Source organism: Aquarana catesbeiana, linkage group LG09 (genome assembly GCF_042186555.1).
Source record: "Aquarana catesbeiana isolate 2022-GZ linkage group LG09, ASM4218655v1, whole genome shotgun sequence".
NCBI lineage: Eukaryota > Metazoa > Chordata > Amphibia > Anura > Ranidae > Aquarana > Aquarana catesbeiana.
This window is the reverse complement of record NC_133332.1, coordinates 245,247,407-245,274,892: the sequence shown is the minus strand read 5'-3', so window position 1 is coordinate 245,274,892 and position 27,486 is coordinate 245,247,407. Positions and strand designations below refer to the sequence as shown.

Here is a 27,486-nt window from a genome sequence, read left to right as displayed (position 1 = left end):
TATTTCTCCTTTTGCACACTTCATTTAGTAGGGCAGTGGTCTCCAAACTGCGGCCTGGAGGCCAAATGCAGCCCTTTGCTTGATTTTATCTGGACACCAATGAGGGGGGCACAATTCCTTCCAATGACACCAACTATGGGGCACAATACCTCCCATTTACCCCAACATTGGGGTGCAATTACTTTCAGTGAAATAAACAATGAGGCATTATTTTTCCCACTGACATCTGGACCTTTTTTACTCCCACTGGCCACAATCCAGCCCCCATAAAGTCTAAAGGACAGTAAACTGGCTCTTTGTTTAGAAAGTTTGGAGACTTCTGGTCACGACCAAAGTCATATCTGTAAAAGTAGTTTGGAAACTTACCTGAGGCCCACACCACTCAAATTTTGCCTCAATTCCAAGAAAATGTCTGCTGAAGTCCACACTGAAAAAACAGACGCTTCCAGGTGTCAGTCTCCTGCGTCCCTGCAGTTTTCACTGGTTCCATTTACTGACCTCCATCCCATGACAAGATACAGTTGTGTCATTAAGGTCAAAAGGAGGAACCAGTGAGAGCTGGGGGAGCTGTACACTCCTGGAAGTGATAGATTCCCTGTGGATTCAGAGAAGGACTTCTACTAAACACAGCCACCTTATGGCAGCACAGAAAAGGTGAGTGTTCACGCTCTTATTTTGCAGATATACCTGCTTTTAAAACTGTTAGGTCTCGTAAATAAAAGCCACTATACACCGAAGTATAATTTATGATATATCATTTATAAAAATAGACATAATACTAATAAAACACTGGAAGTAGAACTTTGTCATAGGTACAAAAACTGTGACATGCTTCGTTTATTACAAAATGTGTTTTTCGGTCAGAAGCAGAGATGCCCTTCTGGTTGCACAGTCCATGATCTTTAACTGTGTCAGCGAATGCTAGGTCTCAGTACTGTCCATTTCCTTCAGCTGGGTCAGTGAATGTGGGCTCCCGGCAAAGTCCTTACATTCTTGCAGACTGAACTTTGGTTGTCACACTGCAACAGATAACATTTGGAAAATAAAACAATTCGTTGCCTACAGCAAAGTTTGTTTATTCGGCATGTACTAGATGACTTAAAGTTCCTAGAATGCAAAATTCAGCTGTCTTTGGCTTGACAGGATGCCACTTCTATTCGGGGCTTTAGTGCTGCCAGTGAAATCAAGATGGCTTCCTGCAAAGAGAGAGAAACCAGGTGATGCTTTCAAGTGGACCTGTCGACAAAGGTACAGAAGTAGTAAATGCAGTACAACCCAAGTCAGTTGGCAAGAATTTATTCCCCAGATGTATGGTGAAGGTTTAGCTTCAAGCCTCAAAAAAAAGAAAACCTTTGTGGGAAGAAAGGTCAGCAGAAAAGGACTTGGCACTTATGCTCTTCAGTACTTTGATCACTTTTGAACGAACAAATATGAAGCAGTACTTTATACTTTAAGGCGTTGTCTGGATATGGGACTTTTGGGACTAACAACAAAAAAAGAATCAGTGTCCCCCAACCAGTAACAGCAAAGCTGACCTAAACATTAAACACTCCTCATACCTGAATCCAAATCTTAACCCATAAAATAAATCTTTAAGGCCTCATGCACAGTGGACGTTTTTTGAAGTTTTTACAGCAGCTGTTTTTGGCTGTAGATGTTTTTTTCTACAGTCATTAAACTCTCCATCATGTTATCCTATGTGTCCATGCACACATAGGCTGTTATCAGCAGTTTTGGGCAGTGATGCTTTTGAGTAGTAAAAAAATCCAAAACTAGTGGATTCTGAGAGACGTTTTTCAGCTGTAAAAATGCTTTAACGCTGATAAATGTTGATAAACGCTCAAAAACGTCGCTCACCGGCGTTTAACATTTTTGATCCATTGAAAAAAATAATTATTTTTTTCTTAAAAAAAAAAAAAAAACGCTAACGCAGGAAAAACGCTAATAAACGCTATTGCAAAAACATTGAAAGAAGTTGAAAAACTCACTGCAAAGATACTGGTGTTTTTATAACGTTACTTTAACGTGCAGTGTGCATGAGGCCTAACACTTGAGCCCCTCTACCACATCACCATAAACCCTAATCACTCAATCCTCACCCTAATCACAACACTTTAGATAATGTCTGCCTTTAACACTTAAGGTGCAACTCCGGCCAACCCAAACCTTTTTCTTTTGGAGCAAAGTAGAGAGCAGGGCAAAAACCTCCATCAGTTTAAATTCTCTAGCAATGTTGCAGCCATTCTGTACCCAGTGTGTAAAATCCCTTCAATGGGGCACAGACACATAAGGAAAGTTGAGAACCACTGCCTGTGTGCCTCTAAATTAGATGTCTTCACTTACCGGTAAGTAAGCAGAACAGGAAATGCAGTGACATCACCCCATAGAGTGGTCTTAGTGGCACTACTGCAGTGCAGGATTGGATAAATGTGCAGGAAGTGCTATTGATTGACTGGTCAGTAAGGGGCAGCCAATCAGCAGTACTGCCTTCACACATATTCTGCCTTGTACTGTGGCCAAAGGACTGGAACTAACAATGGTACCAATGACAAAACAAGTCCAGAGCCATACAAAATATTTTACTTCTTCAAAGAGGGTTTTCTAGTTTTAGAGAGAACTGTAAATCAATATACTTGTCCTCCAAAGTGCTGACTGGAGTGTCAGCCATTCTGTTTCACCGGCACTGCTGAGCAAGTAGCTCTGAGAGTACCAATATGTGGTTTTCCTCTAGTGTTACAGCCCTATTTCCATTGTGGTCTGTGTTGCTAATCTCCAGGAAATACATTTCTGGAGGGAGCTAAAGAAACACAGCGATCCAGGATAGCCTTGGAGCTGTTTGGCTAGCAGTGGTCCGTCAATGACAGTGACAGCGTGTCAACAGCAGATATCAACAAAACCTGGGGAATGCCCAGGAAAAAACTCCAAGCCTACTTACCACCAGCTTGCAGACAACCAATTGACCTGTCTAACAGTATGCTTTAAAAACAGGGGTTCAGTCCACACGCATTTGCAAACGCATGCGTAAGCCACAGAGCCACGTCACGGCAAGCTGTAATCTGTGGTCCTAACACAAAAATGTGGGTGTCCCCACAGTGGAGGCACATAAATTCTGATGGATAAGTGAGGGCAAGTGGACTGAAGGGAGCCCACCCCTTCTTAAAAGGTACAGGAACACACCAAACACCCAGCAAGTAGCACAATGGCTGCAAAGGTGCTGGTGCATTGCTGGACCAATACACACACCAACGTGATCACAAAACCTTGCCATCACCCTCACTTATAGCCTGTTTTTAACGTATACTGTTAGACAGGTCAATTGGCTGTCTGAGAGCTGGTGGTAAGTAGGCTTGGAGTTTTTTCCTGGGCATTCCACAGGTTTTGTTGATATCCGTTTGTGGCCTTCCAATGCTTCTTACTGCGATAGCCAGCTATAAGGGAGGGTGGTGGCAAGGTTTTGTGATCACGTTGGTGTGTGTCAACAGCAGTACCCTGACCAACCTGATTACATTTGATTGACTGTATGTGAAAGTTTATTAAAGCAATTGGAAAGTCTTGTTTTCTTTTTCTATAAAAATAATAAACATATTATACTTACGTGCTCTGTGCAGTGGATTTGCACAGAGAAGCCCAGATCCTTCTCATGGGTGGCTCTTTGGTGCTGCGGCCCCTCCCTCCTGTTGAGTGCCCCCACAGCAGATTGCCATGGGGGCACCCGAGCCGAGTCACAGCTCCCTGTGTCCATTCAGACACTGAGCCGTGGCCCCGTCCCTCCCCCTCTCTCCTGATTGGCTAGCTGACTGATTGACAGCAGCGGGAGCAATAGCTCCGCTGCTGTGTCTCAGCCAATCAGGAGGGAGAGTCTCGGACGGACAAGACACTCGTGGACATCGTCTGGACAGAGATGGGGCTCAAGTAAGTATTAGCGGGGCTGCTGGACACAGAAGGCTTTTTATCTTAATGCATTAAGATAACAAACCTGACTTTCAACCCCTGTAAGTACAAATTACAGACCAATTTAATTGTATTTCTGGCATACTTAACACCGACCAGTAGCGTTCTTCTCAAAGTAATCAGCAGAAGCACTAACCTCTGTTCTGATGGTGCGGCTGCCTTGCACAGGACATGTGTTCAGATAATAGTTAAACAGAACGCTAGGTTCTTCAATGTCCAAATTCTGGTCACTGTCTACACTGGCTTCAAGCCCTTGGACTCCTCCGAAGACGACCAACGCATGTCTAATGAAGTGAAACAGTAAGACTATATCAGTATAATAAATAAAAACACGATTCACACAGCAGGGTCTCTGGATGTTATTACACAGCTTTATTAAAAAATACACCAAATACCTCCTAGTTTAGCATGTCATTGTTCCCCAAGTTCTTAAGTAAACCTTTCATGACAGTGATACAAGATCTTCCATTGCTGACCTTTTTGGAAATTCTGGTTGTTTTGCACCTCACGTATGTACAGGCAGAGTTTTCCAGCAATGTGACTAAAGTGGACTTATTTTTTTTTCTATAAAAACAACAAACATGTTAACTTACCTCCTCTGTGTAGTGGTTTTGCACAGAGAAGCCCAGACCTGCCTCTTCCCAGGTCCCTCTTCAGGGCTCCTGGCCCTTCCCTCCTGTTGAGTGCCCCCAAAAGCAAGCAGCTTGCTATGGGGGCACCCGAGCCGAGCTACAGCTCCGTGTCCATTCAGACACAGAACTGTCATTCGGCCCCTTCCCCCTCTTCTCTGATTGGCTCCCATGGCTGTCAAAGTCAGTTAGCCAATGCCGCCGCTGCTGTGTCTCAGCCAAATTGGGAGGAGAGTCACAAACAGCCAAGGGACTCGTGGACATCGCTGGACAGAGATGAGGCTTGGGTAAGTATTAGGGGGTGCTGGGGAGCTGCTACACACAGATGTTTTTTTTTATCTTAATGCATAGAATGCATTAAGATAAAGAAAAACATCTGTTTTTACAACTCCTTTAAAGTGGAACTAAGGGCAAAAGAAAAAATAACAAATATGATGCAACCTGACCCTAGATCACAGCAGTATTTGTTTATCCAAGAACTCATTAATCCTGCCACGTCAGTTATCTTTCCACTGCCACGTTGATGCTTATCATTCTACAGTAAAATTGCAATACAGAATTGTCATACATCAGACAGGGTAGTCTTAGATGGACATGTAGTTTTAGACCCAATTAAACAGTTCTGAGAAATGTGAGGTTTAAACTGGGGGGGGGGGGGGGGGGTGTAACAAATATTAGGACAATGGTTCTAAAAGGCAGAAGTTTTTTTTTTTTTGCCCTAAAGCAGAGCACCACCTAAAAGGGGAAGCTCCGCTTATCTGCCCCCCCTCCTGGTTTTGACAGGTACCCACCCCCACTTCTGGGAGACCTCGCTGGGGCGAGTTATGATCACTGGGAAACCACTTGAAGGAGATGAGTCCTGGGAGAGTGGTAACTCTGTGCGAAGGTTAGGCTTGACACCAGTTTGAATAAGAAGCCCGGCTGAGGCTCTAACCCAGGAAATCGGGCAAGTGATTGTTGTACAGGAGTCCGTGGGGAGAGCCGGGGTCAAACACAGGTAATAAAGGTAAGAGAAGCATAAGCAAGTCCATATTACTAGCTGGGGTCATACACAGGTGATCAGGCAGATGAGACAGTGGGAAGTCCTTACTACAAGCAGGGGTCAAACACAGGGAGCAGGCAGGATAAGCAAAGCCCTTAAAGCAAGCCAAGGTCAAAGTACTGGAGAGAGATCAGAGCAGGTAAGGGTCAATCTGGGTCACAACAACAGGTAATCACAAGATAACAAGATGCTGAGGCAGGAACATGGGAAGCTGAAAGACAATCCAGCAATTTAGCATGGGGCTGAGCAGCCTTTTATAGGCCAGCAAAGGGCTTCACGTTATGCGCGCCTCACCACGCATGCGCCCGCCCCGCTGAATCACGAACCCGCATGCACCGTTCCACTGCGCATGTGTGTGGGAAAATGCTGATAACAGCAATTAAGGCTTCTGGTATGCCTCTGACACCTACTTGAAGATATGGAAGAGAGTATTGAGGACATTGATTCTGTAGTGGGGGCATCAGAGGATTTTCCATCCCCTAATGCTTATGAGGTGCAACTATGGCTTTGTACCAAGTGCATTTGACTGTGAATATAAAAACTGATGTGCTGCACACTAGCCTTTTCCTAACAGCCTTTTCCTCACATACAGGGGGCTGCACATACAGGGGGTTCTTCCAAAGAAGTGGTGTTCTTAAAATAAGTGGCACTTCCGCTCTTGCTCCATCCATCTGATCATTTTGTTCTCTCTTCACAGGTAAACCTGCGTTTATATCTCCACATACCTTAAAACTGAACATTGCATGACTGCAAAAAAGCTTATTGGGTAAACCTGCGTTTATATCTCCACATACCTTAAAACTGAACATTGCATGACTGCAAAAAAGCTTATTGGGTAAATCTGTTTGTCACCACTGTTTCAACTCCATCTGTAGCCATGCTCACATTATTTCAATGTTTATTTAGCCATTAAGTCTTACCTAAATTATGGGTTGCCTTATCTTTACAATTTTGGCCTTTTAGTCCCCTCGCAGTTTGATTGTGGTGTGAAAGTTATGCCCTGCTAGCTGTGTTGCTAATATGCCCTCCTAATTGATTAATTGCCAGATTCAACCTACACCCAACACACAGTATAAAAACAAGGCCTTCCTTATGGGGGAACACATACAGGGGGTTCTTCCAAAGAAGTGGCGTTCTTAAAATAAGTGGCACTTCCGCTCTTGCACTTCAGCGATTTGCACAAAGCAAACTATAAAAGACTGCAGGTGACCCCATTTCCTAATTTTATCATCTTCCTCTCTGAAACATGCACTCTTTACCTCTCCTCCTTTTCACAATTGCTGCCTCTCTCCTCAAACTCTCTTTTCTACATCCCTCTGCTCCACCCCACAACCTGTACATATCACCCTCACTTCTCCCCTCCCCCTATTACTGCACTCATCACCTCTTTCTAACTCTAAGCCCACTTGCTAACATACCCCCCAGGATACTGAAGCATGTCCCCTCATACAAATCATATTCTCATATTACCTCCCTCACTCTTCTGCTTCTCCTAATCGCTGGAGATATTTCCCCAAACCCTGGGCCCACTTTATTTAACTGTGCCCAACACACCCATCACCATCACCCTACACCCTCTGGCAGTAGTCGCAATCTACACAATCTAGTCTCCATTCCTCTTCTTGCCAACACCAGCCTCACTCTCTCCTGCGCCCTCTGGAACGCCCGCTCTGTCTGCAACAAACTCACTGCTGTTCATGACCTCTTTGTCACTAATTCCTTTAATCTACTTGCTCTCACAGAAACCTGGATCCACGAATATGACACCCCTTCTCCTGCTTCCCTCTCCCAGGGTGGCCTTCACTGGACTCACTCCCCCAGGCCTAATGGACGCAAGGGAGGTGGAGTGGGATTCCTCCTATCCCCCCAGAGCACCTTCCAGGTTATTCACCCTCCTCCCTCTTTTTCACTCTCATCATTCGAAGCCCACTGTATACGTCTATTCTCTCCCACTTCCCTAAGAATTGCTGTGATCTACCGGCCCCCTGGACCATTATCGACTTTCCTTGATGAGTTTTCTGCCTGGCTACCCTACTTTCTCTCTTCGGAAATTGCCACAATCCTTCTCGGTGATTTCAACATCCCTGCTAATACAAACATTCCTGCTACTTCTAAACTTCTTAGTCTAACCTCTTCATTTGACCTGAAGCAATGGGTACAGGCTTCTACTCACTCTGATGGCAACACCCTTGACCTTGTATTCTCTTACCTATGCACTCCATGCAACTTCTCAAACAATCCTTTTCCTCTCTCCGACCACCACCTTATTAGTTTCTCTCTCCCCCTGTCTTCCACCACCTTTCCCTCCAATCGCCTAACCGTCACCCGTAGAAACTTTCGCAACTTCAACTCCTCTCTCCTCTACTCTGCTACCGACCACCTCTATGACAAAATCTCCCCCCTGTCCTGCCCCAACCAAGCCATATCCATCTACAATAAATCTCTGTCCTCCACCCTGGACAAGCTCGCTCCCCTTACTACACGCAGAATCAGGCCTCGACCCCTACAACCCTGGCAAACAGATGACACTAAAATTCTCAAAAAACGTAGTCGCGCTCTTGAGCGTCTGTGGCACAAGACTAAGTCTCTCAAAGACTTCAACCAATACAAATCTGCCCTCCAAAAATACTATTCTTTCCTCCACACTGCCAAGCAAACCTATTTTACAACTCTTATTAATACCTTCTCATCCAATCCCCGTAAACTCTTCTCTACCTTCAAGTCTCTACTTTGTCCTCCACCGCCTCCCCCCACTGATTTACTCACTGCCCAGGAAATCGCTAATCACTTCAAAAACAAGATTGATACAATCCGTGATGAAATCTCCACTCTACAGGTATCTCCCCCAGCTAAGACCCCATGTCAACAGATACAACTGACACTACCTCTATTCAAATCTACTACTCCAGACGAAGTTGCTAAACTCCTTTCTATCGCCCACCTAACTACCTGTCCCCTGGACCCTGTTCCCTCTCAAATGCTACGGTCACCCTCTGACCCCATCCTACACTCTCTAACCCACATCTTCAATCTCTCCCTCACCTCTGGCGTCTTCCCCGATGCTCTAAAACATGCACTGGTCACTCCCATACTCAAAAAACCATCCTTGGACCCTACCAATCTTAACAACCTACGCCCTATCTCCTTGCTCCCCTTTTCCTCTAAACTCCTTGAACGCCTGGTTTACAACCAACTGAGTGACCACCTCATTAAAAACAACCTTCTTGATCCCCTTCAATCTGGATTTCGCCCTCAACACTCCACAGAAACTGCTCTTTTAAAACTCACAAATGACCTACTAACTGCAAAAACCAACGGACACTATTCTGTACTCCTACTTCTGGATCTTTCAGCTGCCTTTGACACGGTTGACCACCCCCTCCTCCTCAAAAAACTTCACTCCATCGGTCTCCGTGACTGTGCTCTTCAGTGGCTCTCATCCTACCTATCCCAACGCACCTTCAGTGTCACTTACATTTCTACTTCCTCCACTCCTCTTCCCTTCTCTGTCGGGGTCCCCCAAGGTTCTGTTCTTGGACCTCTTTTATTTTCAATCTACACCTCTTCCCTGGGTCAGCTGATAGCCTCTCATGGCTTTCAATATCATTTCTATGCTGATGACACACAAATCTATCTCTCCACCCCTCAACTCACTCCATCAGTCTCCTCACGCATCACTAACTTACTAACCGACATATCTGTATGGATGTCACACCACTTCCTCAAACTCAACTTGTCCAAAACCGAGCTTATAATATTTCCTCCCCCACGTGCCTCTTCCCCTGACTTCTCTGTGAAGAGCAATGGCAAAACCATCCACCCGTCCCCACATGTCAGGGTGCTAGGTGTTATCCTAGATTCTGAACTCTCCTTTCAGCCCCACATCCAATCACTTTCCAAAGCTTGCCGCCTCAACCTCCGCAACATCTCTAAACTACGTCCCTTTCTAACCAGTGAAACTACAAAGCTCCTGATTCACTCCCTGGTTATCTCTCGCCTCGACTACTGCAACTCCCTCCTCATTGGCTTACCTTTAAATAGACTATCCCCCCTTCAGTCCATCATGAATGCTGCTGCCAGACTCATCCACCTTACAAACCGATCAGTGTCTGCTACCCCTCTCTGCCAATCCCTCCATTGGCTGCCACTCGCCCAACGAATTAAATTCAAAATACTAACAATAAGTTACAAAGCCATCCACAACTGTGCCCCCAGCTACATCACTAACCTAGTCTCAAAATACCAACCTAAACGCCATCTCCGTTCCTCCCAAGATCTCCTGCTCTCTAGCTCCCTCATCACCTCCTCCCATATCCGCCTCCAGGACTTCTCCCGAGCCTCGCCCATCCTCTGGAATTCCCTACCCCAATCTGTCAGACTGTCTCCAAATTTATCCACTTTTAGGCGATCCCTGAAGACTTTCCTCTTCAGAGAAGCCTATCCTGCCTCCATCTAACAACTGCATTATTTTCTCCATTAGCTCATCCCCCACAGCTATTACCCTTTTGTATAACTTGACCCTCCCTCCTAGATTGTAAGCTCTAATGAGCAGGGCCCTCTGATTCCTCCTGTATTGAATTGTATTGTACTTGTACTGTCTGCCCTAATGTTGTTGTAAAGCGCTGCGTAAACTGTCGGCGCTATATAAATCCTGTATAATAATAATAATAATAATAACAGTACCATATTCTCCACAGTCCAAACAGACTGCTATGGGGAACCCTGCCTCATACTCCACCATTGCCAGGTGGATCAGTTAACTAATCTCCAGGGACTACGCCCTTAATGCTTCCTCCCTTTCTCATTAGAGCCCGTTCCACCAAAGCAGTCAGTGTCTGATGGGATTTTAAGCAGCAAGCATCTGCATCCCAGATTTGCAAGGATGCCAGCTGGTCCTCTTTACGTGCCTTCCAATTTCTACCAAGTGGACATTCAGGCCTCAATTGATGTGAACATTGACTGCAAGGTTTATCTAATATTTGTTTGGGTTCTTTAAGCCCTTGTTTTCTTGTGAGCCTGTTACAGAAGTGGAAAATGAGTTTACTGGAAGATCAACAGGTAATAAACCAATGTTATGAGGGGACTCAATAACAAGAACGACTGTGCTGTTGCTAGAGACAGACTGCATCGTTTGTTTTATTTTTTTTTTTAATTGCCCAGTGTTCTACTTAAACTGCATCCAGAAAACACCTGTTTGTGACAATGTTGGAAAACATTTCCTAATGTTTCTACAATAAAAAGATTGGATATTTACTAAACTTCTGACATATATACTAGGAGTGGGAAAAGGCAATAGCTTCACAAACTTAGTATTCTGCAAAAATAACTACAGAAAACATACAGAAAAAACTGATGAAGTTTACATCAGTTTTTCATACATATTTATATCAGTATGTTACATCTGACAACTAGAGTCCTTAACCACTTGAGTCCCGGAACCACTTTTTCATGCAAAAACAGACCGTTTGTCCGTTGACTTCCATTTTTCGTCCAACCTGTTTTTTTTAATGGAGGAAAAATAGGGCTTTGATCCAAAAAATGGATGGGGATGGAAGTGGATGTAAAGGATGATCATCCATTTACACCCGTTTTTCCTTAGAGTTGCACTGATGTCCATTTTCAATAAATCAACAGAAAGATGAAAAACAGACAAACGTTCCGCATGTGTGAAAGGGGCCTAAGACAGGTAAACCTTTTCCCACTTTATGTGAAAATTCTTTACTATTAGCCAAACAAAAGAGTCTTCCATGGTTACCTGAATGCTGGTAGAGTTACGGCTTCCACATTAGTCCCTCTTTCTGATGTTCCAACGGTTAGATCGTATCCATCCTTAAAGGGGCATTCTGTGAAGACAGCACCTGGCAGGACAGAGATAAGTAAACTCTATACCTGACAGCCCACCGACACAAACAGATGTCATCAGGATCAGAATATCTTACTCACTGAGACAGGATGCCAGTCTCACTTTGTAGCCCCAGTAGATGCCACTTTCTGTCCTAGGGTGTTGTGGGGACACGACAATCCCTTTCCTTACTTTCTGATCTACAAAAGAAACACAAGTAGTAAGAAGCTTTTAAATATTCAGTTATTTTATTCACATTTAAAAATAATCTAGTGGATTTACATAAAAACACAGTCTGAGGGGTAATGCGCAGTGACCACAACAATTCAATTTCATTTATGCTGCTGAAAACTGGTCTGCTTGACCTAATTATTAAATAAATTCAAATTATTTTTAAAGCTTTTCTATATGTCGATATTTAATATTATAATTCTGTGCATAAAATCCTCCTGTTTACAAATATTTACATATAGTAAATACTAAATATTTAATATATGTGAATATTCACAGGATTCTTTCATGACAAGCACCTCCAGCATATATATACTGTAACACAATGCTGCATGCTTATAAGTGTGTTTTGTTTGCTGAAGCAAGCAAAATCCTATTCCTTTCCAATACATAGGATAAATGTGTGCCAGAAATGAAGAGTACACCTGTCACATGACCTTGGCCTTGCCATAAAACCAATCATGTGACTGTGCCCTCGGCAGCATTTTGCAGAACTTTGGGGCTCTACACTGGATTCTACATTTTAAAAGAAAATGCAACACTTCAGCACATAGTGAGTATTTCCATGAAGTCCTGCAGTTTGCAAAGAGTGAACACCATTCTCCTTTATAAATGGGCCCCTTACGTCGAAGACAAAAGTGAGCTTCAAAATAAGAAAGCCTAGGGCTGCATGTTCACTGGTTGGCTACACCACTGGCAAAAAATCCACATATTCCTCTATAAAATAGCAGCAGAGAGGGTGCCTTCTGACCTTTCAGCTGTGAACAAATCAGAATTGCAGATCAAATTACAAATGTTGTACAAAACGTAGCAACAATTCCTGTACAGAAATGGCGGTGGAAAGCCGTGCCGCCTACTAAATTTCATATTTCCCCAACTAAGACCCCTTTCACACTGGGGCGGTTTGCAGGCGTTATTGCGCTAAAAATAGCGCCTGCAAACCGCCCCTAAACAGCCTCCGCTGTTTGTTCAGTATGAAAGCCCGAGGGCTTTCACACCGAAGCGGTACGCTGGCAGGAGAAGAAAAAAATCTTCTGTCAGCTGCTTCTTTGGAGCGGTGTATTCACGCCCCCTACCGCCCCAGTGTGAAAGGGGCCTAAGAAAAAATAAAATATTTTTTGTTTCAATGTTGTTATTGAGGGTTTTCAGAAAAAAAGTATACAAACATTCAGATAGCATGTTAATAGGCAATGGAATATGTCCTAATAAGAACATAGGTGCAAGGCTAAACATAGAAAATGCGGTAAAGAACAAGTAGAGCCGAACAATAAGAAGAACAATGAGCATGAGGAGCTCCATAACATACTGATGGAGATGCTGGGCATGCCTCCAGAACACCTGAACACCCCTATTGGGAGCAAACTGTGATTGGGTGGAGACATATCCATCCATCTCTCTCTTTACTATCGTTTCTGTTCCCCAAATAAGTTACTCGGTAGAGACTGAGAAAGACATTCGTGCATAATAAAACATTTTAGTCCTGAACATTAAAAAAACAATCCTCCCTTAAGAAAATATAGTAGCAAAGTTTAAATATACATTCACATAATGGTCTTTCTTAAATTAATCCGTTCGTTCTAAATGCGGTGACGTAAAACATGTACGTCGGGACTATAAACGGGGCAGTGGCCAATAGCTTTCATCTCTTTATTTATTCTGAGCATACGTGGCACTTTGTCCGTCGGATTTGTGTACACACGATCGGAATTTCCGACAACGGATTTTGTTGTCGGAAAATTTTATCTCCTGCTCTCCAACTTTGTGTGTCGGAAAATCCGATGGAAAATGTCCGATGGAGCCCACACACGGTCGGAATTTCCGACAACACGCTCAGATCGGACATTTTCCATTGGAAAATCCGACCGTGTGTACGGGGCTTTAGGCTGCTTGTCTGCCAGGACTCTGCAAATCTCAGGACTGAACAGACAAAAGTAAAAAATCCTTTGGGGATAGTACAAGTTTCTAAATATGTATGTTATATGTGTAATTATCTGCCTTCAAAGGGTTCAGCTATAACCCAATCACAGTCCACAGTTAAGTGCTAGACACCAATGCCATAAGTGACGAGTATAATTTACCTGGTTTATCTTCAAATAACTGCACTGTAACCCTGAGTCCTTCTTGCAGTTGCTTGTCTATCCGCACTTCCTATCAAGACATAAGAAACCATTACAACTTGATTGACAGACTGTTCTTTTGCTTTTTGGCATGGCCATAGAATGCACAAGGAAAGCAAATAGTGCAGCTAATCTTTAGTATACAGGTGACAATCGGGTTGTTTTAGACCTCCTAGTGAGAAATAACAGGCTCCACAGTGACAATATTGCATAAGGCGATTTTCCCAGACCTGGTCCTTTTTTTCACTACCAGTATTACTTCAGATAATAGCAGTTATTTCCCAGCGATGAAGGTTGGCACTATACTTCTCTGCTTAGTGCATAAATATGATGCTGTGAATATTACCATATTCATGCTACAGAACTACTGTGCCAGAACTACTGTAGTTGCCTTATAATTTCAGCCTACAGAGACCTCTGTTATGTGACCCATCTGTAGTAGCTCATCAAAACAAGTTGCCGTTAACAGAGGGCACAAAGTAAAAACATGAATCGGTATTTATCATAGTATGAGGATCAGATCCGTTATATTTCAAAGTGGATTTATCCTTTTTAGCCTCTGAATAAGGTAAGTATACTGCAGGACAGGTTAGATTATAATCCCTGGTGATTATTTTAGGGGTTAAGTTTGTGAGCCAAAACATGATTTATTTTGAAGGCAATGAAACTCCAATGCACACGCTGCAAGATCATTTTTGTGCTGTGGCAGCCTGTTCCAAATAAATGGACTGCCTTAAAGCAAAGCATGTTGATGCATGACAAAACAAGCGTTATTGCACACAAATGGCAAAGGCGAGTGGGCCCATAGGGTGAGGAGTGAGTAGGCACAGTTTAACTGTTAGGTCTCAGGGGGTAACTTTTCAGGTTAAATGTTAAGTACTGAGTGGGAAGTCAACGGTTAAAGATTTTTAGGGTTTGGTTAAGTGTTTAAAAAACAAAAAAACAAACACACCATAGGTAATGGCACTGAACCAAAACTAACATCAGAAAAGATGGTATGGCGAGTTCTTCTATTTGTTCTCTTAAAGGGGAACTGCAGCCTGCTCACATAATTTGTGATAAAAACATCTTTGCCATTCTGAAGCTTCCCTCCAACCACTTTACATATTATTTTATATATACTGTGATTCTGTACTTGCCAAATATGCTGCAGAAATCTTTCTCCACTGAGTCTGACTGCAGTCATTTTAACTGAGACACAATGTACAGGGATAGGGACAATTGTAGACACTCACCCACACTCACTGAGGTTGAACTGGATGGACTGGTGTCTTTATTCAACCTTACCAACCATGTAACTATGTAACTGTGGGCAGTTGAAGCTGCTGCCTGTTCACTTCCTGGATTTACACAGAGACACACCTCCAGCTCTGCAGCTCTCATTGGCCATCTTATGACTCATCCCCCCTCCCTTCCTGGCAAACTCTCACAAGAGTGAGAGAGAGCTGTGCATGATGTCATAAGCCTAGGCTTTTTACCCGACAGGAAAAAGGAAGTGGGCTGTATAAGGTATTTACTGGCAGAAAAAAAAATGTTTTACTATCCAAAGTTAAAACAACAAGGGCAAAAGATTTAATAGATGGAAAGATGAAAACAGACTGAAGTTCCGCTTTAGGGGTTGTAAAGTCAGAAAGTTTATCTTAATGCATTCTGTGCATTAAGATAAAAAGCCTTCTGTGTTCAGCAGCCCCCCTCAGCATCCCTAATACTTACCTGAGCCTCATCTCTGTCCAGCGATGTCCACGAGTGTCTCGAGCATCCGAGACTCTCCCTCCTGATTGGCTGAGACACAGCAGCGGCCCCATTGGCTTCCTCTGCTGTCAAAGAATGGCTAGAGAATCAGGAGAGAGGGTGCGGGTCGGGCTGCAGCTCCGTGTCTGAATGGACACAGGGAGCTGTGACTCAGCTCGGGTGCCACCATAGCAAGCTGCTTGCTGTGGGGGCACTCAACAGGAGGGAGGGGCCAAGAGCACAGAAGAGGCACCTGAGAAAAGGAGGATTGGGGCTGCTCTGTGCAAATCCACTGCACAGAGCAGGTAAGTATAACATGTTTATTATTTTTATATTAAAAAAACAAAAACAAACAACAACTGAAGACTTTACAATCACTTTGACTATTATGATCTTCTTGCTTCAATTCCTTCTGAATCACTGATCTTGAACATGTTAGTGGATCAAAAACATCAAAAGGTCTCATATTGTAAGCAAGGGGACCAGCATGAAGGTAAAGCAGACTGCATCTTCAAACAAGGCCAGCAATGGCAACCTTCATGTTTCTCTCATTTTGTTAGGCACCTATTCGTTTAAAAATGCACACTGACATTCAATTTTATGAATCTACCTGCATCCAGCAACGTGTGCATTAAACACGCGTGTGTTAAAATGTATATTTTTAAACACAAAACGGTATCAACGAGGCTTTAAAAAAAATGAAAAGCCATGCCCCAGACCTGGAAGTTAACAGGGAATCGAAAACAGAACACAATAGGTAGATCTGGATTGGCTAAGCCCTGGTAATGAATGTACCAATTAACCAGTTATGGACCGCCCGCGCAAATCGCCGTCATTCTACGTTGAGCATGTACACATCGATTTGTGGGCATGCACACGTCCATTCGAGAGCAGGGGAGCCAACCAGCGCTCCAGAGACAGGCAGAACAGAGATCTGTTAGTGTAAACAAACAGATCCCTGTTCTGTCAGGGAAGGAGAGAGAGAGAGAGAGATTGTCTGTTCCTAGTGATTAGAAACAGCAAACTCTCTCCTCCTTCAGTCAGCCCAGCCCCCATACAGTTAGCAACACCTCCAAGGGAACACATTTAACCATTTGATCGCCCCCTAGTGTTAACCCATTCCCTGCCAGTGACATTTATACAGTAATCAGTGGCTATTTTTTTGCCGTACAAATGTCAGTGGTCCAAAGAAAGTCCCAAAAGTGTCCGATCTGCCTGCCGCAATCCCGCTAAAAATCACAGATCACCGCCATTACTAGTAAAAAATAAATAAATTATTATTATTATTAATAATAATAATAATAATAAAAATGCCATAAATCTATCCTATAGTTTTTAGACGCTATAACTTTTGCGCAAACCAATCAATATACGCTTATTGTGATTTTTTTTTTATACCAAAAATATGTAGCAGAATACATATTTGCCTAAACTGAGGAAGAAATTATTTTTACAAATTTTTGGATATTAAATATAGTAAAAAAAAAGTTTTTTCTTCAAAACTGTCGCTCTTTTTTTGTTTATAGTGCAAAAAAAATAAAAACCGCAGAGATGATCAAATACCACCAAAAGAAAGCTCTATTTGTGGGGAAAAAAAGAGCATCAATTTTGTTTGGGTACAGCGTCGCAATTGACAGTTACAGCAACGCAGTACCGTATTGCAAATGATGGCCTGATCTTGAAGGGGGCAAATCCTTCCGGTCCTTAAGTGGTTAACTGGGTACCTTTCTCATGCCACAGTTAACAAATGAGCCTTTGCCTGGCTTAGTTGGTCGGTCCAAAACAACTCCCTCTCTGTACAGAGACTCTTCATCTATTCTCATATGATGAGGGCTATCCAGGGGGTTCAGGAGACCTAAAACAAAAATCAAGAATTAGACAGAAGTCACTCAAATTCAATCATCTTATCACTCAAGTCATTGCACAGTTACCTGCAAATTGCAAGTCTGGATGTTTGGGAAAGAAGGATTTTCTTAGATACCTGGAAGTGTGTAAAACAGGACAAATTACTATAAACAAGTTTTGATATCGAAGTAACACATCATTCCTTTAACCGCTTCAATACCGGGCACTTTTACCCTCTTCCTGCCTAGGCCAATTTTCAGCTTTCAGAGCTGTCACACTTTGAATGACAATTGCGCGGCCATGCAGCACTGTAACCAAATTAATTTTTTTTCACTCAGATAGAGCTTTCTTTTGGTGATATTTAATCCCCACTAGTTTTTTTTTTTTTTTTTTTTTTTATTGAAAAAAAAAAAAAAAAAAAAATTAGGGGATTTTTTTTTTGTTCTTGGTTTCCTTTAGAAAATGTTGTAAATGAGAACCTTTTCTCCTTCACTGATGGGCGGCACGGACTTGCATCACTAATGGGCACTGTTGGGGCTGCACTGATGGTCAGTGCCCATATTATCTGTACAGGTGTCCCCAGAAGTGCCGCTGATCAGCTCACCTCTCAGTGTGAGGGGAGGAGAGCCGACAAATGGCATTTCCTTGTTTACATGTAATCAGCTGTGATTGGACACAGATGAGCACATGAGTAAAGAGCTGCGTGACTGGCTCTTTACCGAGATCGGGGTCACGCAACGTCCCAAAGACATCCAGGTGAGACTGGGGCGATGCCATATGACGTCGCCCCACAACAGAGCCCCCCGCCCGCCATTTGCCTATACAGTGGGCGGAAGGTAAACTACAAAATGATCACACGATATAAAAGAGGGCATTTGTTCACTGTAGTTATTGAATAAAATTAAGACATTTTAAGAGCAACAATCGGAGTGCGGATCATTTTTTCTGCATTTCTTTTTGTACCAGCCATAACAATGTGACGTGAAGGAATAGACACTTTTTATTTTTTAATCCAATTATGAAAAGCCTGGCATGGCCCATGCACAATTTGATGTGCCATCAGGAAATGGCCATTCTATGGCTCTACTGGTTAGCAGCAATGAATATTAATGCTTGTCCAAATTTCTGCTAGGCAAAAAAAAAAAAAGCCACAATCAGGCAACTCTAGTGCCAGCCTACTAACCCTCTCCTCCACTGAGGCTATACCATAAAATGTGTCAACGTTTGCCTCAGAATTTGTATATCCATGTAACACTGGGTGCCCGCACTTTATTCCCAGAGACAGTTAGGGTGACAGGTGGACTTTAAAAAAGATAATTACTTACTGAGGACACTCTAGATACTGAAGTATTCTTGCTAGCTGCACACAGGCCTGTCCTTTTTTCCCCACACCCTCAAAGTTCCCTTCCACGCTCCTGTGAAACAAAAGGAATCATTGGGAAAGGAAGCAACACAAGAACACAGGATACACACCAATATGTGAACTATACAGCACATACTTTGACCCTTCTCCAGTCTCATCGAATATCACAATCTCATCCACACAGAAGATGGCACAGGCTCGCGCTATCTGTCCAGCCAGGTATGTCCGCAGCTCCGGAGACTGGGCATTGTCCATAATGGATCCTGGTAAGGCCACACTGAGTGTGTACTGACGTCCTGTGGAAAAAGCAAGTTCAGCTAAGTAAAAACGAAAAGAAAACCCCACTAATCTTAAAAGCTAGTATGGATAAAGGTGTGTCTGCTGTGTTCCAACCACTGCAAGAAGAAAAATCATTGAATTGGACAGAGAAGGGAAAAACTAGAACCCTGATCTCCCTCTATTTGTCCAGTGATCTTTATCACTGAGACAGAAAAAGATAGTAAATGCTAAAAACGTTACATCTGTCACCAGAACAAGATGTGAGGATAAATCTTTCAATCGGGACACCTGCTTTGGTGTCCACTGTCTTAGAAGGGAATTTACCTAATTTTGTAGAGATTTACTTTAACTTCTTGTTGTGTTTATGGGGTAGAAAGTAAAGGGAATGTTTTGACAGGCACCCAGCTCCCACTTCCTCCCCTGGCACCACGGCACCAGAAGAAAGTTCACCTCTCCCCCCTCCCTCCCATCTTCTTGGACATGTCACAGGTCTCAGAAGATTGCCCGGCCATTCACAACATGCATCATGGCTCGCGCATGCACAGTGCACACCCGGCTGTGAAGCCACAGCTGAGTGCCCACAGTTACAATGCTGGGGCCGCGGAGGGGGGAGAGGAGCGAGGCTTTGTGCGCCTGCATCTCTGGACCATGGGACAGGTGAGTGTCTGTTTATTTATAGTCAGCAGCTACACTGACTTTAAATGGGTGGAACTCTGCATTAAAGTGGTTCTAAAGGCTGAAGGTTTTTTACCTTTAGGCATTCTATGTATGAAGAAAAAAAACCTGTTTGCTGCTCCCCCCACAGTCCCCCTAATATTCACTTGAGCCCCTTTTTGATCCAGCGAACTGCACAAGAGCCTTGGCTGTCCCGGGACACCCTCTCCTCATTGGCTGAGACAGCAGCGGGAGCCATTGGCTCTGACTGTTGTCAATCACAGCCAGTGAGCCAATGAGGAGAGAGCGGGGGTGGGGGGAGCCACAGCTCTATGTGTCTTATTGACACATAGAGCAAGGCTCCAGAGCGAGCACGCACCAGTGCCCCCATAGAAAGCGGCTTGCTATTGGTGGCACTTGTCAAGAGGGAGGAGCCAAGAGCACTGGTGGGGGACCGGAGAAAGGGAGGATCATGGCTGCTCTGTGCAAAACCACTACACAGAACAGGCAAGTATAACATGTTTTTTTTGTTTTTTTAAAGGCCAAGCCTTTAATACCACTTTAAACCTAAGCTTTAAATACAGTACATAAAACAACTCTGAAATAGTGGGAAAAAACGTGTTTTGTTTTATTAAGTGAACCCGTACTTGTCTGGACTATGTAGCATAGTAGCAAGTTCACTGTCCCAGCTCATTAAGAATTTTGGACATTTGGGGTTGGAGAAACACAGGACAAACTTCCTAGCTTTCCACAGTCCAGTACTGGAAGAAAGAGAGCCAGCTACCAGGCCTAAAACAACCTGTTCATTTGCTTAGTCCACTGCAAGGAAAGCAACACAACATTTACTATACATGCACGGAATAAATCTGATACCATCCAATCTGCTCTGGAGGATTCTGTTAGGCCAACATCAAACACGTACCATTTTCTGCCTTTCTCTTCTCTTTTTCTTGTGCCTGTTTCTCCGCTTCTAGCTTTTGCAGTTGAGCTTTTTCTAACTTTCTCAGCAATTTCTCCTCTCTCCATTTTTTCCGTTGTTCTTTTCCTGTAATGGACACCAACAATGGCATTATATTCAAAAGAGTGACAGCCAGAACCACAGCTAGTCAGAAGCAACGCATTCACCAACATTCTTACGTTTCTCTCCCTCCTTTCTCCAATCTATCTTCTGGTCAGATCCCTGAAAAAAAAGGGGCATATCAAATTAAACTGAAATATACTGAAACAATGAAGACTCAATTACAGCTACCTACAGATCAATGACTTTATATAGAATTAAGGCTGCTTTCAGACTGGGGCGGTAGGGGGCGTCGGCGGTAAAACAGCGATATTTTTAGCGCTGCTTTACCGCGGTATTCGGCCGCTAGCGGTGCGGTTTTAACCCCCGCTGGCGGCCGAAGAAGGGTTAAATACTGCTCGTATAGCACGGCTATAGCCGCGGTATTGCCGCGCTGCCCCATTGATTTCAATGGGCAGGAGCGGTGAATACACCGCTCCTTCACCGCTCCAAAGATGTGGCTTGCAGGAGATTTTTTCTTCTCCTGTCAGCGCATCGCTTCAGTGTGAAAGCCCTCGGGCTTTCACACTGAACAAACAGCAGTGGTTGTTTTGGGTCGGTTTGCAAGCGGTATTTTTAGCGCAATAACGCCTGCAAACCGCCCCAGTGTGAAAGGGGTCTTAGCTACAGAGAGACTGGGTGGGAATCGTCTGGTCAGTGAATTTTTTGTAGTATGTATTACACACACATGGAGAATTTGGCCTGTTTCACACAGGCTTCAGCTTGTATAAGAGCAGTGTGAACAGCAAGCTTTGACAAAGCATTTGTTGAAGCTTTTAGGTTGGGTTCACACTGTAACCCGCTGCGGATCCCACAGGAGCGCTGTGTGTCCCTGTTCCCCATTTCGGGAACAAATCAGGGCCTATTCTATGCCTGAATTCGGACCTGAAACGGAGCCAAAGGTGGAGTGCGTTCTGCAGCCACAACGGAGATATGTGAACCGGCTCCATAGGGAGCCAGTCACATTCTCCTGCTATGCGAAATGGATGCGGGGAAACCCGCATCTAATTCGCACAGGTGTGAACCCGGCCTTAAAGTACCATTCAGCTCCAGTTTATAAATGTTGAACACAGATCCTAATGGGAGTGCTGACTGCTACTATAAACAAGCTTCTAGCAGGCGTCACCATTTCTTGAAGCTTGGTGTAAGCCTGCTAGCAGCTTTCTTAAAGTGGCAATCAACATATCCCCACCCAAAAATGTAGCACACACTCTCCCACCTCTATTAGGATTCCAGTTTCTGACAGACCTCTCAGGTATTACATATACTAGAGTACCAAAAGTATTGGGACGCCTACCTTTACACCCACATGAACTTTAATGGCATCCCAGTCTAGCTGCATACACACTATACAACTTTCGTTTAGGGTTGCATCGATACCAGTTTAAGACTAAGTACCAATACTTCTCCTCAAATACTCGCCGATACGATACCTATTTTTTACATTTTTCATTTTTTTTTTACATTTTTAAACCTAACTTTTTTGGGTGGGGAGGGGGTTGTTGTTTAGGGTGGAGAGGAGGGGAGGGGAATTATTGTTTAGGGTGAAGAGGTGGGAGGGGGGTTTTCGTATCTAGAGTGGAGAGGTGGATTACTGTGTAGGGTGGAGAGGTGGGTAAGGTTGTTTGTATATGCAGGGAGGGGGGAGAGGAAGGGGGTATTTGGGAACCCATACACTGCTTACTGCACTACAACACCCAGCAGACCTGCCTTCCAAGAAGTTGCAGGATACACTACTCACCAGGCAGCCACCCTCAGAGGAGGAGAAGCACATCGCCGGAGGACACAAAAAAAACTGAGCTGAGGGGGAGGAGCCGACTTGGGAGGGGTGGGGCCAGCGCTGGGAAAGGAAATCCCCACTGACAGCCGAAACATTATTAGTTGTTAAGGTTCCGGCGGCCCGCTCCTTAACAACTAATGATTGCCTGACCTCAACCTGATACAACACCGTTCGGATGAATTAGAGCGGAGACTGCGAGCCAGGTCTTCTCATCCAACATCAGTGCCTGACCTCACAAATGCGCTTCTGGAAGAATGATCAAACATTCCCCTATACACACTCCTAAACCTTGCGGACAGCCTTCCCAGAAGAGTTAAGGCTGTTATAGCTGCAAAGGGTGGGCCAATATTGAACCCTACAGACTAAGACTGGGATGCCAATAAAGTTTGTGTGTGTATAGGCAGACGTCACAATAATTTTGGTAATATAGTGTGTATTGAACAGTATGTGTGGCCCTTTGGTGATGTCAAGGGTTGCATTTGAGGCCCTCTTTAGCTCACAAGTTGACAACCACTGGACTAGATGACTGTGTTTGGTGGGGAGGCCTGTCCAGTCATATGCCAAAACGGACTAGTATTTATTAATATATTTTTGTGCAGTGCTTCAGGGACGGATCAGAGCAATTCACTGTGACAGTGCTAAACAATCTAAAAGAATCTGATCCATCCTAAAACTGTAGAGAGAAGAGTGGGGATTTCAAATCCCTGGATCAGCTTGGTGGGCACTGACAGCTTACCATCCCTAGGGGTAAGTAGAACGGAGACCCTGGTGTGAGGAGGGTGTATGGCGTTCGTTCACCTTTACATTTTTTCTGTAAAGGTGAAATAACTCTCTAAAGTATAACTAAGCAAATTTTTTTTGTATATAGTGAGTGGAGAGGGATGTGAAAATACCTGTAAGGTTTTTATTGTCTGTGTCCTTTTTTTAGGGAGACTCACCCTCTCTATTTCTCCTGTTCACCATTATCAAAAGTGAAAGTAAATCCCACATTTTGGTGTGTCCCCAGAAAAGTAAGAGGGGAAATCTTTCAATGAGGATACTAGCTCTGGTGACAACCAGAGATTTCCTCACTTTGGAGGGATTTCCACTCCCTTACCCTTGGTGCATTACCTTCTTACAGTCAAGCTCAGACTGGAACAGCAGGAAGCAGCGCAATTAGTACTTTTTAAAATTCTTTATTTAACCACTTGACAACTGTGCTATAGCCAAATGATGGCTACAGCGAGGTCGTCTATTGACATCCTCCCAGAACCACACTCTGATCGGTGTGTCCTTCAGGTTGTATGCGGTATTTAACGAGGGTGTTTTTGCTTTATTGGTAAACACCGCATAAAGCTATAGTGAATGGACATTTTCAGATTCGCATACGGTATTTGGGAAAACACCTAAATACCGCATGCGCTCTGCTTCTGTGAATAGAGCCACATGTGACATATAAAATTGCAACGGCTGTCCATTTCCTAGGGTCTCTGCTAAAAAAAAAAAGTTTATATATATATATATATATATATATATATATATATATATATATATATATATATATATAAAGTTTACATACCCTGGCAGAATTTATGATTTCTTGGCCATTTTTCAGAGAATATTAATGATAACACAAAAACCTCTCTTTCACTCATGGTTAGTGTTTGGCTGAAGCCATTTATTATCACTCAACTGTGTTTATTCTTTTTAAATCATAATGACAACAGAAACTACCCAAATGACCCTGATCAAAAGTTTACATACCCCAGTTCTTAATACCGTGTATTGCCCCCTTTAACATCAATGACAGCTTGAAGTCTTTTGTGGTATTTGTGGATGAGGCTCTTTATCTTCTCAGATGGTAAAGCTGCCCATTCCTCTTGGCAAAAAGCTTCCCGTTCCTGTAAATTCTTGGGCTGTCTTGTAGAGCTGCACGATTCTGGCTAAAATGAGAATTACGATTTTCTTTGCTTAGAAGATAGATCGCGATTCTCTCAGCGTAACACCATCTTTCACATTAAAACAAAAAAAAATTGGGCTAACTTTACAGTTTCGGGTTTTTTTAATTCATTGAAGTGTATTTTTGCCCAAAAAATTGCGTTTGAAAGACCGCTAGGCAAATACAGTGTGACATAAAATATTGCAGCAATTGACATTTTATTCGCTAGAGTCTCTGCTAAAATATATATAAATCTTTGGGGGTTCCAAGTAATTTTCTAGCAAAAAATATTGATTTTATCTTAAGAAACAAGTGTCAGAAAATGATTTAGACTTTAAGTGGTTTAGAAACTTGGCAGACTGCCCAAATTTTCTTCTTTACACACAGAAGTTTCCCTTTGATCTAAGAAGGAAGTTATTTACAATGTTTCATTTTAAAAACTTGGCAGACTGCCCGGATGTTTTCTTTTGACAGCTGAGTGAGCAGATAAGTCTCTCCACTTGTTATATGAAAGAATCAGCAAACTCTGCAATAGAGTTCGTCAGAGGGGTTGAATCGAGATCACGATTTTTTTACCGATTAATTGTGCAGCTCTACTGTCTTGCATGAACTGCACGTTTGAGATCTCCCCAGAGTGGCTCAATGATATTGTGATATTGAGGTCAAGAGACTGAGATGGCCACTCCAGAACCTTCACTTTATTCTGTTGTAGCCAATGACAGGTCGACTTGGCCTTGTGTTTTGGATCATTGTCATGTTGGAATGTCCAAGAACGTCCCATGCGCAGCTTTCTGGCTGATGAATGCAAATGTTCCTCCAGTATTTTTTGATAACATACTGCATTTATATTGACAACAATTTTGACCAAATTTCCTGTGCCTTTGTAGCTCACACATCCCCAAAATATCAGCGATCCACCTCCGTGTTTCACAGTAGGAATGGTGTACCTTTCATCAGAGGTCTTGTTTACTCCTCTACAAATGTAGCGTTTATGGTTGTGGCCAAAAAGCCTAATTTTGGTATCATCACTCCAAATGACTTTGTGCCAGAAGGTTTGAGGCTTGTCTCTGTGCTTTGGTGTATTGTAAGCGGGATACTTTGTGGCATTCGCGTAGTAGCTTTCTTCTGGCGACTCGTCAATGCAGCCCATCTTTCTTTAAGTGCCTCCTTATTGTGCATCTTGAAACAGCCACACCACATGTTTTCAGAGTCCCCTGTATTCCACCTGAAGTTATATTTGGCTTTTTCTTTGCATCCTGAACAATTTTCCTGGCAGTTGTGGCTGAAATTTTAGTTGGTCTACCTGACCGCGGTTTGGTTTCAACAGAACCCCTCATTTTCCACTTCTTGATTAGAGTTTGAACACTGCTGATTGGCATTCTCAATTCCTTGGATATCTTTTTATACAGCTTTCCTGTTTTATACGTTCAATTACCTTTTCTCACAGATCGTTTGACAATTCTTTTGCTTTCCCCATAACTCAGAATCCAGAAACGTCAGTGCAGCACTAAATGAAAGATGCAAGGGTCTGTCAGGAGTCCAGAAACTCATTGACCTTTTATACACACACTAAATTAGAAGCAAACAGATCACAGGTGTGGATGGTTCCCTTTAATAGCAATTCAAACCCCTTTGTGTCAACTTGTGTGCATGTTATCAGGCCAAAATCACCAGGGTATGTAAAGTTTTGATCAGGGCCATTTGGGTAGTTTTTGTTGTCATGATTTAAAAAAAAAGTAAACACAGTTGATTGATAATAAATGGCTTCAGCCAAACACTAACCATGAGTGAAAGAAATGTTTGTGAATCCTCTGAAAAATAGCCAATAAATCATAAATTCTGCCAGCGTATGTAAACTTATGAGCACAAATTATACATAAAAAAAAACAGCCAGGTGGGCGCTTCCTCCTTCTGAGTGGATGTTCCCAAACGTCACTCAGGAGGGGGATTAGTACAGTGCATATTTTTTTTAGCACTCATCATATTGGTGTAACTAGTCCCAAAAAGTTTCACTTAGTGTCAGATTTGCCTGCTGCAATGTCACAGTCCCGCTAAAAATATTTGATCGCCACCATTACTAGTAAAAATAATAATTAAAAAAAATTCAATAAATCTATCCAATAGTTTGTAGACGCTATAACTTTTGCACAAAACAATCAATATACGCTTATTGGAATTTTTTTTTTTACCAAAAATATGTATTAGAATACATATCCTAAATTGATGAAGAAATTTGATTTTTTACTGGGAATGTTTTGTAGAAGTAAAAAATATTGTTTTTTCTAAATTGTCGCTCTTTTTTGGTTTATAGCACAAAAAATGAAAACCGCAGAGGTGATCAAATACCACCAAAAGAAAGCTCTATTTGTTGGGGGGGCATCAATTTTATTTGGGTACAGCATCGCACGACTGCACAATTGGCGTGCTACATCTGGAGCACCATTAGCATTGATTGGGACAAGCGCAGCATGTATTTCTCACACGCCACACACACACACACACACACACACACACACACACATATATACCTCTCAGGAGTGATTGGTGCCACACTGAGGAGAAGGGGGCACTTCAGGCTTTATTTACACCCCAGCAACAGGTACCTGGAGGGGAGACATGGCTGTACCCAGAGATTCTCACATACAGCACACAGCAATCACATAGACATTCCTGAGCCCTGTACACCAGTGCTGAGAACACCCCGCCTGTACTCGGCTCTCACTGAGGACACCGCACTTATGCAGGAAGACACTGAGCTCCCCACCCTATAGGCGTTGTTAGTGAGGGGGGGGAACACCCAGACACCTCACTGGTCTCACTCTGGCACCTCCACAGACTTCATTCAGCCAACACAACACCCTCTCACCAGCTCCAGCCTGGCTCTCTTCTCCGCCATGTTGTACCCACGTGCTACACCCACTTCCGCTTCCCACGGACTCCCGTAGCAACCAGCGCAGACGGGAAGCAGGCGCAGAGCCACGTGACCCGGGCGAGAAGAGAGCCACACCCCCTCACTAGGCGGACACGGCGGCCATATAGGGGAGGTG

At 43.4% G+C, this 27,486-nt stretch overlaps 1 protein-coding gene across 1 annotated transcript; it reads right to left on the bottom strand.

The window, feature by feature from the left end:
• Positions 1-738: 738 nt before the first annotated feature.
• Positions 739-27,445, bottom strand: SPOUT1 (SPOUT domain containing methyltransferase 1). The gene is made up of 12 exons (XM_073600091.1): positions 27,306-27,445; positions 20,822-20,864; positions 20,607-20,729; positions 18,888-19,047; positions 18,714-18,803; positions 17,475-17,524; positions 17,268-17,398; positions 13,774-13,843; positions 11,566-11,664; positions 11,378-11,480; positions 4,088-4,235; positions 739-1,196 (listed from the first exon to the last, which is right to left on the bottom strand). Exons 1-12 carry the CDS (start codon positions 27,333-27,335, stop codon positions 1,122-1,124), a joined length of 1,122 nt encoding a protein of 373 aa, XP_073456192.1. The 5' UTR covers positions 27,336-27,445; the 3' UTR covers positions 739-1,121.
• Between the last annotated feature and the right edge of the window lie 41 nt (positions 27,446-27,486).